General features: G+C 32.4%; 1 protein-coding gene across 1 annotated transcript; it reads right to left on the bottom strand.

The window, feature by feature from the left end:
• Positions 1-247: 247 nt before the first annotated feature.
• LOC136206097 (photosystem I reaction center subunit III, chloroplastic) lies at positions 248-1,701 on the bottom strand. The gene is made up of 2 exons (XM_065997020.1): positions 900-1,701; positions 248-488 (listed from the first exon to the last, which is right to left on the bottom strand). Exon 1 carries the CDS (start codon positions 1,629-1,631, stop codon positions 948-950), a length of 684 nt encoding a protein of 227 aa, XP_065853092.1. The 5' UTR covers positions 1,632-1,701; the 3' UTR covers positions 248-488; positions 900-947.
• Positions 1,702-12,876: the final 11,175 nt, after the last annotated feature.

Below are 12,876 nucleotides of genomic sequence, written 5' to 3'. Positions count from 1 at the left end.
TTCCGTAGAAACTTTATTAAGCTGGTTAAGCTTTTTATAAGTAAAATTGGGAACCCAAGAGATTTTTTTTATTATTTTCAGTACTTGAATCATTTGCTCAATCACTTCGTTTTTAAAATTCAAGTTATAGGCGTATAAATTCATTTAGTTTCTAAAAACGTTAATTACATTTTGAGAATTAACTTTTCTGGTAGCCGTACCCAAATCCACACGTATTCAAAGTTAAAATTAGTATATTACTAAAATATCGGTAACAAAAATATAATTTTATTACTTTTTTTGAAATGGGTTAAAAAAGCTGAAGTTATAGAGATGATAAATTCATTTCCCTTGGCAAGTTGAAGTAATTTTTTCTTCAAAAACACAAGCATTAGCTAGATACATACAAGTAAAATGTTCACAAATAAATTAACCATACAAACATAATTTCCTTCCATCATCTCTTCTCCACAAACCTTTCCTTCCCCCTTGCCAATGCCATCCTTTCCCTGTGCCAAACAACAACATTAGCTATGTGCTTAAAAATTTCATAATTGTAAACACAATTTTTTTTTTTCTGCCTATCATTATACAGATCGCGAAGTTATTTCTGGAGAAAAAAATTACGAAATCGATTCTGCGATTCAGAATCGCAAATGTGACAATTTTAAGCACTATTTTTCTCCTGATAGAATTTAGGAGTGTAAAATATAAATTATTGTAGTATAATTGTGTACATGATAATTATATTCCAATCAATTATGTATCATATAAGTTCGAGCTTTTAGTTTAAACGGTTCATGACATGGTATAGAACCTCTAGGACCAAACTATCAATTCGAGCTTTTAGCTAAAACGGTTCAAGAATCGGGCAGACTGATAAATGAGAATTTATATATAAGAAAAATACAAAAAATTACCTGATATTCAAATTCAGTCTGAGATTGTACAAAGAAAAAGGAGAAAAATCAAACGTCCTTGACAACAAGGTCACCGTTAAGAAGTTCTCTGTAAGCAGCAATCGGCCATGAAAATCCTTTGAAAACCAAACTCGAAGCCAAAGGAACATCAATGATAATTTCCTTCATCGCCGGCTTCTTCTCACCTCTAATCGCTATCAAATAGCTTCTCCCAACCCATCCAATCCATCCCGCAATATACAAAAACAAAAGCCCCGGCGTAATAAACTCACCCCAATGCCTCTGATCTCCGCTCACAATCAGATGCGGCAGTCCATCAGATCCACACAGCAATCCTTTATCGCCGTACGCTTGGAATCGGCGTTTCGTCTTCTCGATCGTCGCTTTCAGCGCTAGAGCCGGAGCGCTATCCGGAGCGTAGAGTTTCAACGAGGACTCCCATTTTTTGATCTGCTGCTTCTCCCGCTTAGCGAATTGCTTCGATTCCTTGCACGGAGTGAGACCGGAGATGTCGGCGACGGCCGGGAGTGGTGCTGATAGGAGAATGGAAGATAAAGCGAGTGCAGCGGAGAAGGCTTGGAGGTTTGAGGTTTTACCGGATTCTTCAGCGGAGGAGGAGGAGCATACGACTACCGATGATCTTGATGTTGTTGTTCTTGTTGGATTCAGTGAAGAACCGAGCTTCGGCTTGAGGATGGATTTGGAGAGATTTGTTGGAATTGTGAGAGACATTTTTATTTTTCTTTGCTAATTGATTTTGTTGGGAAGGGATTGAGAAATGGAAAGGAAATGGAGATTGGAGAGATGGGTTTTAGATTTTGAGAAGAAGGAATTAGTGGTGGAAATGGGGATAAGGTGGGAGAAGTAAGAATGCTGAGTTGGAGTGTTTTTATTGGTTGTTTAATTTTGAGATCCTCTCTACTATCTTTCTATCTAGTGATTCTATATTTGTTTTGGATAAGAGATTTGCATTTTTCTTCACATTTATATTCATATAAGAAAATTACAAAAAAATAAACATGTTATTTTAATTTATTTATAAAAATAGTTTTTAAAAATTATATAAATGGAGGTTATGTATTTTGTGAAATTTTACGTTAAATGATTTGTGAGTCGATTTTTCATTTAAACAATTTTAACGGTTCAGTTAATTTGTAAAGTTAGACATTGTGTTATGACTATTTATAAAATCGGTCTTTTTAATTGCTCCAAATCGTTTTCTACTGAGAAAAATAGTATCGATGATGATTTTTAATGAAAGACCTGGGCTTGTAAACTACACAAAATAGAAAACCCCTTTTGCAAACATTTAAACTATATCAACTGTTTTTATAAATCGATCGAATCACATGATTTATTTTTCTATTTTTCTCTGTTAATTTTTTTTTTTTTGTATAAAATAGTATTTGCATGGAATTAATGAAAATGGTGAGAATTTAAAAGAATAATGCATATGTAAGAGTTCGATTGGTTTTAAAAATTAAATGTGTACATATGGTTTTTTTACTAGCTCGCTGCATTGTTTTCGCTGTACATTAAAAATTCTCATGAAGATGAGAGTCGTGCCAACAAACAAAGGAAAGTGTTAACTAATTACGTTGACCGGCTAGTGAAAGATATTTAAAGTATCGAATAGTTTCTAACAACGATAACACTAAAACTATATTGAGAAAATAAAGAAAACTGACACAAAGTGGATTGAGAAATGTATCATGGTTTTCTCTTAAAATACCCTCAATTCCAAAACTGAAGATTAGGTAAACGCGACGGTATATTGTAAGTGCTAGAGCTAGATACTTCTTTGTTCTCGGCTTTTAACTTTTTTTTTTTTTTTTGTGTGTGGAAACAATAGATAGAAAATATAAGGTACAAAACTACTCTCAACGTTAGCCATGAATAACAATTTTACCATTAACATCATAAATGATATAATTATACTCGAACATTTGGTTAATTTTTTTATCATTATTATCGAACCCCCATATACAATCATATATTTCGTTATCTTCACTCCATATGCGTTTCATATTATCATTCATCACAAACAGATCAAAGATATATACACAAGTGAACAAAATAAAATGTTAAAAAATTATGTCTTGTTCTACACGAGATGAAAGACATGTGTACATAAGATTTTTTTTAATTATTATTTTTATTGTCTCTGATTTGTTATTGATAAATGATAATTATATGTCGCACATGTGAGTCAAGATAACGAAATTCGTTATTGTGTAAAGTATAATTATAATTAAGTGTAAAATTCATCTAACTTAAATAAATAGGTAAAAAAGTACACCAGGTTGTTAGAGATAATATCTTCTATTATCTCTGAACATTATCTCTAGAATAATTATCTCTATTCATAGAGATAATAACCTTAATTATCTTCCAGATATATCTTCAGGATAATTATCAATTATACCTATAGATAGGGGCGGATCTAGGGGGGTAAGGGAGGGTCTCCCGACCCTCCGGAACACACTTGACGAATAGTGGTTCAGTCTCGAGAAGCCCCCAAAATAGTTGAAATTAATACTTATAAGGCAAAAAGCATCCTGAGGCCCCTGATCTTTCATTGTTTGGTGTATTAAGCCCTCGATCTTTTATTTAGACACATTGAGCCCCTCATCTTTCACCATTTGGTGCATTAAGCCCTCGATCTTTCATTTAGACACATTGAGCCCTTGATCTTTCATATATGGGTGTATTAGGTCCTTCCATAAATCAATTAATATATAGGTTTATTAAGGGCATGTTTGGTGTGACAACAAATGATGTATTAAAAATAACAAATTCTAAAATAAAAAATATATTATACAAATTAATAAAAATAATTTAAATAAAAAATAAAAAATTTATTGAACACAATAAAACATTGTTTTTCGATAATTATGTTCTAAAAATAAAAATAATGTTAAAATTAAAGCACATTTTGTCGAAATAAGAAGGGTAATTTTATCAATAACAAGTAACTACAAATAACTGTTCATGAAAAGAGCTTTTCATGAAAAGCTCCAAAATGTTGCAGTGTCCAGAGAAAATGCGAAACGCTGCAGTTATATAAACCTAACCAAACATGCCCTTAATAAACCTATATATTAATTGATTTATGGAAGGACCTAATACACCCATATATGAAAGATCAAGGGTTCAATGTGTCTAAATGAAAGATCGAGGGCTTAATGCACCAAATGGTGAAAGATGAAGGGCTCAATGTGTCTAAATAAAAGATCGAGGGCTTAATGCACCAAACAATGAAAGATCAGGGGCCTCAGGATGCTTTTTGCCTACTTATAATGTAGAATGTAATTATATAACATAAAACTAAGTTTGCATAGTTGGTTGTAGTGATAATTAAAGGTATCTCTACATCCAAGTGGTATTTTGTTCAAATCTCTCTCTCTTCACTTTTTATCTCATTTTAATTTTTTCCCTTAAACCTCATTCTCCTTTATTATTTTTAATTATATTTTTCCCTTAAACCTCATTCTCCTTTATTATTTTTAATTATATTTTTTAGTTACAAAATTCATGACCGAGAAAACAATTTGATGAATAATTTTTCCAATTGACCAAACTTGTCAACGTTAGGGATAAAATTGCTCTTGGCTGCCAATATTAAGGGTAAAATTGCACCATTTTATACGTTAGAGGTAAAATTATTCTTAGGTATAAACATCAGAGTATTTTTGCACATTATCCTTACTTCATATTGAATCTCAGTTGTTTTGTATCTTAATTTTTCCAATTATGATCAAATTTACCCTTATATTATCAAAAATTTGAAAATTTCGATTTGACTACTATGAATCAAAGCCTTAAGTCGTTATTAAAAAAAATCTTCATGCAATTGAGCCCCTCCGGACCTTGAGCTCTGGCTCCGCCACTGCCTATAGAGTTATACTTTACATTATTAGTCTCAATAATGTATATTAGGATTATACTTATTGTAATATATATACCTCCGACTAATAGAAATTAATTCAATCACTCTTTCTCTCTACCGATCTCCCTATTCCTCTATCTGGTTTACTGATTCCACAAACTATCAACATGGTATCAGAGCCAACTCCGGTCCGGCCATATCGGGTTCCCAACTATCAACAGAGGTATTCTCTTCTTTCATTTTAAAGCTATTTTCTTCTCCTTTTGATTTTTGCTTGATAAGAACTCTAGTATTATAATATAATCAACTGGTTATTTTTGTAATTTTAGAAGTTTTAAAAACTTAGGGTTTGATACCATAAAAAAAACAAACATAGGGTTTCAAAACTTTAATTTTTACGTGGTAGATTTATTAAATATTGTAAACAGCCTTAAATCAGAAATGAAGGCCTATAGTTTCTTTTTTAATTGAACAATTTGACGGGCAAAAACGAGGGAAAAGAACAAAGAAAATGAAAACGAGAGGTTACAAGAACAATACGTGGAATCCACAAACCAAATAGAGGCATGTGGTTTCCACATTTAGTCTTATTTATTTATTTATTTTGAGAAAAGTCTTATTTATTTATTCATTTCTTTGTGAGTAAATTACACCCATAGCCACTGAACTTTACCATTTTCACATTATGACCACTGAACTTTACACTTTGTTTAACACCGGTGGCCACTTAACGTCTCAAAACGACCGTTGATAGCTAAAAATAAAAAATCCAAAGAGTTAATGATATTCTAAGGAACTTTAATTCTTGAAAATTTTCGTTTTGAGGTCATTTGGATGTTGTTTGGTTAGGAGAGAGAAAGTGAATTTTTAGAGAGAGAAAGATCCAAAAAATATTATTTTCGAAAATAAAAAATATGGTTTCATAGTAAATGTCGTTCTGAACAATTTTAATTGTCGAATATTTTCATTTTGAGTTCGTTAATGATCGTTAACGGTCATTTTGAGAAGTTAGTTAAAATTGAGTGGCCACCTATATTAAAAAGTGTAAAGTTCAGTGGCTATATCGGGAAGAAATGAAGTTCAATGGCCATAATGTGAAAATAGATAAAGTTCAATGGCCATGGGTGTAATTTACCCATTTCTTTGTTGTCGTCTAATTACAAATAAATAGAGAAATAGAAATTTTAAAAATTAATATATTTTAAGTAATTTTAATTCATTAATTTTTTTTTGTTGATTTTGATGTATTTTAACTTTAATTTACAACTTTTTAATTTTGATATTATTTATAAATTTTTTAATTAGAAAAAAATAATTAATTTTAGAAAAAGAAAACTTTAAAAATAAGATTTTATAAAATAAAAAGGGTAAATAATTATAAGGTCTTTATGTTTTTACTTAACACGTTACTAAATCCATCATATTATTACAAGGTCCTTAAGTTTTATCTTAATCAATTTTTTAGTCCTTCCATTTGTTTTTGGAAATGAAAGTCCAAAATTGCCCCTAGATATATACATAAAAAAAAAAATATCTTTTAGTTTCAAATTTAATCTAAATAATTTTAATAAAGTTTTTGAACTACATATACACCAAAATTAATATACTTAAAAAAATATATTATTAATTTTCTCAAATTGTAATTATTGTTTTCTTTTATTTTTTAATATAATATCTTTAAACAAACATTAAATATTATTATTAATTTTTTAAAAATCATATATTTTTTTTCTTCATTCTTAAAATTTATTAGAATTTTTTATAGTCTTACTCCTATTTTAATAATTTTTGAAATATTTTTCATTCATTTTTTAGTCAATAAATTTTACGTTACTAAATTAAAGTTCTATAATTATATAAAAATTGATAAATTAATTACTTTATATTAGAGAGATTGTGATTATGTGGGAAAAAAGAGAAAATAAAATAAAATAGAAAAAATAGATTTTTTATTATTAAAAAAAAGTAAAGGGTAATTTTGGTATTTTAAAATTTATTTAGTATAGTTTGACCATGGATCTAAGCATAAGGACTAAGGAGTTAACAAAAACAAAAACTGGGGGACTATATAATTATTTCTAAAAACACAGGGACTAAGTAGTGTATTAGGTAAAAATACAAGGACTTTATAATTATTTACCCAAATAAAAAATATAGTTCTACGACAAATATTATAATTTTCTAGTCTGATCTCAATGGTCAAATAGTAATACAAATTTAAAAGTTCTTTTTGATGCACGGTATCTCTCTCAATGGTCATGTCCGGACGAGGGAAGTCGGAGGAGAAACGAGGCAAGGACGATCAAGCGAGAAAATGGGCGAAAACAGCCTCACACGACGTGTCAATCATTCCCCACGCAGTGTGGAGTAGGGTCTGATACGAGGGAGTGGCAAGAGGTGCCGACACGAAGAAAATACACTAATAGAGTCAGAAACTGACCCACACGGCGTGCCACTTAAGTGACACGGTGTGTGGGCATGCTTTTACCCAAAATGGCTAAGTTCTGAGCTTTCTGCGGCAGCAACTCCATTTTTGGCGATGATGTGATTTTTTTCGGCGACGAAATATTGATTTTCAGTGACAAAATATTGATATTTAGCAACGACGAATCAGCTTTTAAGACCAAGAAGAAAAGACACCCAATGTTATGGGACAATGAGACTAAGACTATCGCAACTTCTTACCTCCTTTAATTACCATTGTGTAATTTTAACCATATTATTTGTACTCTTCTCTTAATTGTTTAAATGTCATTTTGGCATTCTCTTTCTATTCTACCCCTTAGCACTCTTTTTTTTCGAAAAGAAAAGAAAAAAACAAGAGTGCTAAGGGGTAAAATGGGAAGGGAATGCCAAAATGACGTAGTACTCTTGTTTATTAATAATCCATTAGGTTTTTTAGTCTTTGGCTTTTATTTTGTTGAGCGATTATTGTAAGGATATACAACTTCTATCAAATCAAATTATCATCTTCTTCGTTGAAGGTTTGTTAAGGTTTCTAACATTTTTTTTTTTTTGAAAAATTAAGGTTTCTAACCTTCAACAATGGGAAATCTATGATTTCCTATGGATTTAAGCCGTAAAACCTGGGATTCACTCCTTCTAGTTTAGCTAGAGAATAACATCTTTATGATTAGTTTACGATTAAAACTAACACGTCCAAAATCCGATTCGTAACATTTTTGCTTTGCAAATGTAAGAGAGAACCTCATTTCTCTTTCAACAAAAAAAAACACATACTTCTATTTACAAATTAACAAAATTGCATGTTTTTTTAAATTAATCTTATATATTATAAGAGGAAATTTTTTATTATCCATTCTGATTCCCCTTTACATTTACATGTCTACCTATATTATAAGCATAAAGATTTTAACCAAACTTAATACCTCATAAGTCACACTTATTATGATGGTAATCCTTATAAATTTCGCGAGTAACAAGTGTTACTTAACCCTAACCATAGACATTCTTAGAGAGAGTCTTTGTAGTATTTGCTAGAACTTCTCCAATCCAAGCTTTAGTTCAATTTAGGGGTGGGTACAGTTCGGTACAATTCGAAAATTTAAAAATCTCTATAATTATATTTAATAAAAGTTAACAGTACAATTTGATTTGGTCCTAAAAAATTCAACTGTTCAATTCGATTCTGGATCTCTTTTAGTCGAATATTTAGTTCGACTCTCAATTTTTTTTAATGGAGTTGAAGTATTTTCATTTATTTTTAGAATAAATTCTACTTTTCACTTTTAATATTCTTCCGGATAACCTTACTAACATTTAGATCTGAGTTTACCCAGGGAGCCCACCCCAGCAGATATCAACATTTGAAGACGAAGTCAACGATCGAGCTCTTTGACCAGACCCAGCATTTGATGCGTGGATAGCTACTTAGATAATCTTCAGTTTAGTTTCCCGGACCAATCAAGCAACCTTTCTCATAAAAGGTCCTCGTCCATCATGACAAGAGTAACAGCTTAGAGTTCTCGACAGGACCCTAGTAAGCGTCCTGAAGGAGGCTCTAGCCTCGACAACTTCTTATTACCAGCCAAAGAATAAGGTTTCACAACCTCTCATGACAACTAGGCTAACAACAATGAAGATACTATTCAACCCGAACATATTGATGCTACTACGACTTTTGCATCAGTCCTACAAAAGTTGCAAGAGTCTCACAACGAGCTGAGGGAGGCTCAACTACAATTGCAACACAATAATCATCAAATACGAGAATGCCTCATAAGGGAGCAATCCTCAACACCGATCAGGTAAAGAAACAGCCCCTAACTAGGGCCAGATAACAATGCCAACGATGAACAAACTAAGATAGGTGATGGACCTAACCCAAAGGTGACTCCTAACAATAAGGCCTCGAAAAACCATGATGCAGTAAGCAAGCTCACTAGACCAGCAACCAATGAATCTTGGGACATATTATTTTTAAAGGTTCATCGATAAGAGGGTCCTCGAATATATGATAGACTATCAAATACTTTCTCATGCTCTTTTGGACCAGAAAGTAATAGCCACACCATTCCCCCCACATCGAAAGACACCTCGACTACCTCACTACACATGATTGGAAGACCCTAATGAGCATTGTGTTGCCTTCATGAGCATGATGAACTTGTACAGTCGAGATGATGCAGTCATGTGTATGATATTCCCTAATACTTTGGTAGGAACATCACAATAGTCGTACATGGAATTACCAATAGGGTCAATCAGCACATTCAAACACTTGGAGAACCTATTGTAATCTGGTTTTCTGGGATTGTGAAAGCCAAGAGAATAACCAAATTCCATAAAAGGACATCTTCTACAAAAACAATCAAACTGGAAATTATCATTGATGCCCTAGTAAAGGGCACCGATTATGAACCCCTGTGGAAAAAATGCTACACCGACCTTCCTCGCAACTTCAAGAAATTGATGGTTAAATGCCAAAGCTTTGTCAGGTATGAGGCTAGTAAACACCATGCAACTTATGTGGAAAGCAACAGAGATAAGATTCGGAAAGAAGCAACATAAAGAAAGAAAATAGTAGGTTGAGAAGGATGCCAACAAGGAAAAAAGTGAGAATAAGGGCTCCAACTAGAGGCGGCGACATAATTGGAGGCTATTTGTGCAAGAAAATAGGAAATATGGATGTACAAATACAAAAGTCGTACACATAACTGAAAGCGAGTGTTACATTGAAGCACCATCTGGAGAAATCTAGAGGGCGAGTCAAAAGCCCAAATATACGTAGCAGAATAGAGACACTCCTCATGAGGCAAGGGAGACCACTCCAAAAAGATAAGTATTACAAGTTTCATTAGAATTTCAGTATTTTTTTTTAATGATATATGTATCATTAATAATACAATTATTAATGATATAATGTATTTTTTTTTAATAATACAATCATTCACCATTTTATTATATAACAATAAGGTTGGAGTAAATGAGAAAAATATTAATCAAATGAACAATTAAACAAATTTGATTATGTGTCTAAAAAAACAAATTTAATAAGTTAATTTTTAATAATTTAATTCTCTTACCTTCTCCCATATTTATAGGGAGCAAAATCGCGTGGCGGATCGCTTGGCAGCTGCTGGGCATGGGGGATGTTAGGTGTTTCTACCCTTTCCGTTCCTCCTTTTCTGTTATCTTCTCTTTTTGAGGATAGGATTGGGGTCAGTCTTCCTAAACTGATCCGGGTTAGGTTTTGTTTGTTTGTTTTTTTCCCTTCCTTTCTTACAAAAAAAAATAAAATAAATTTTTGTAGATTTACACTTTAATATAACAAAACGTAAAATAAATAAATAAAACAACATGACACATATGTAGGGTTATAATTGAGTCAAGCCGAGTCGAGATGAGTTTTAGTCTGTTCATGTTCAACTCATCAAAAAATTTACAAGTTCGAGCTGAATATTCTATCTGTGAGATGCTCACGAACTTGTTGACGAGTTTGTTCACGAGCTTTGCTCGTGGGTAACTTGTTAATTCTACTCATGAACTTCGCTTATAGACAATTCATTAATTATGTTCATTAAATGTATTGATTTAATTTTTTTTTAATACAAAACTACATAGTTTTAAAATGTACAAAAGTTTATGCAAGACTACGTTGCTTTATATTACATTATACTTTTTAACAGCGTTTCTTACTTTTGACTCTCCATTTTCACCGGTTTTGTCTGTCTTGTTCCTTCCTTCTAAAACCTAAAATATCCATTTTACTCTTCTCCTCATTCTCCTCTATTTCCATAGATCAGTTCTCTCTCTAAAACTAGTAAATCTCTCTATAACTCTCCATTCTCCCTCTAAAACCATTAAATCAATTAAGATCTACACCAAAACTATAAACATCGACCTTCTTATTGAATTCAGGAGCAAGATATCCATATGGTTTCATCTCTTATGTGTCTTTCATCTTCTATGTTTAACAAAAGACTCCTAAACAACAATAAAAACACTTTAGGACAGAAATTAGGGGTAAATTACACCCATGGCTACTCAACTTTACCCATTTTAACATTATGACCACTGAACTTCAATTCTTAACGGTATGACCACTGAATTTTACATTTTTTAGCACCGGTGGCCACTCAATTTTAAATAACTCCTCAAAGTGACCGTTAACGACCGTTAATGATCTCAAAATGAAAATATTCAAGAATTAAAATTGTTCAGAACGCCATTTACCATGAAACCACGTTTTTTATTTTACAAAATCATATTTTTTTTTTGGATCTTTCCCTCCCTAAAAATTCACACTCACTTTACTAACAAAACAACACATAAATTACCTCAAAGCCTATGAAGCACGGACTCTTCCCCAGGGTCGCCGTGGCCGTGTCGGACTCGCCGGACTCGGCGGGGACTCGGCCGGGAGATGGGACTTGGATGGGACTCGGCGGGACACGGATGGGACTCCGCTAAAGTGAAAATAGGTAAAAGTTTAGGGGTCCTGCGATTCACAAATCTCCTGCAATTTCTTTCGCCATTCTTCATCTGCAATTTCTTTTGAGATTTCTTTGAAGAATCTCTGCAAGATTTTCTTTCTCTCTCTATTTCTCCTGCGATTTGCGATTCATTGATCTCCTGCGATTTGCATTCGCGATTCATTTCTTCATCTCCTGCGACTCGCGATTCATTCTTCATCTCCTGCCTTTCACGATTCTTCCTTGTTCATTCTTCATCTCCTGCCTTTCACGATTCGCGATCCATTCTTCATCTGCCTTGTTCAGTCTTCATCTCCCTTGCTCCATGACTATACAGTCTTCATCTCCCTCCTCTAATTTCAGATTTGGTTTTTTCTTCAGCCAAGCAGTACAAATATATTTTTATATATAATATATGTATAATTAGCAAGTTTTTTATATATTTTTATATCTAATATATATAATTAATTATATAAATTTGACGTGTCCCGCCGCATCCGTGTCTCGTATTTTCTAAAAATGCCGTTTGCCGTGTCCGCACCCGAGTCCGTACTTCATAGCTCAAAGCAAAAATTTTCAAGAATTAAAGTTCCTTAGAATATCATTACACTTTGGATTTTTTATTTTTAGACCGTCAACGATCATTTTGAGGCATTGAGTGGCCACCAATATAAAAAAGTGTAAAATTCAGTGGCCTTACTGTTAAGAATTGAAGTTCAGTGGCCATAATGTTAAATTAGTAAAGTTCAGTGGCCATAATGTTAAATTGGTAAAGTTCAGTGGCCATGGGTGTAATTTACCCCAAAAATTAGAAAATAAAAATACACAATAACAATAAAAGACTCTATACACTGTCATGTCACAGTGGACACCGGTATTAAAAAATGTAAAATTCAATGACCATAACATTAAAAATCAAAGTTCAGTGGCCATAAGGTTAAAAAGTGTAAAGTTCAATGGTCATGGGTGTAATTTACCCAGAATGTAAAGTAAATCAGACCATCTATAGCCAATAGAAGCAGCAAGAAGAGAGTCTGATAACAATTATCCAATGCGAGAGTCAATGAGGCTAAAAAATATCAATTTAAAATCAACAACTAATTTTCACATGCATCATACTATACTATGGTTAAGGATGCCAATGCTGGGTTTT

Source organism: Euphorbia lathyris, chromosome 9, assembly GCF_963576675.1.
Source record: "Euphorbia lathyris chromosome 9, ddEupLath1.1, whole genome shotgun sequence".
NCBI lineage: Eukaryota > Viridiplantae > Streptophyta > Magnoliopsida > Malpighiales > Euphorbiaceae > Euphorbia > Euphorbia lathyris.
This window is presented reverse-complemented; position numbering and strand designations above follow the sequence as displayed.

What these genes read in the sequence shown, in the direction of transcription:
- LOC136206097 (XM_065997020.1), bottom strand. Translation starts at nt 1,631, where the DNA reads ATGTCTCTCACAATTCCAACAAATCTCTCCAAATCCATCCTCAAGCCG.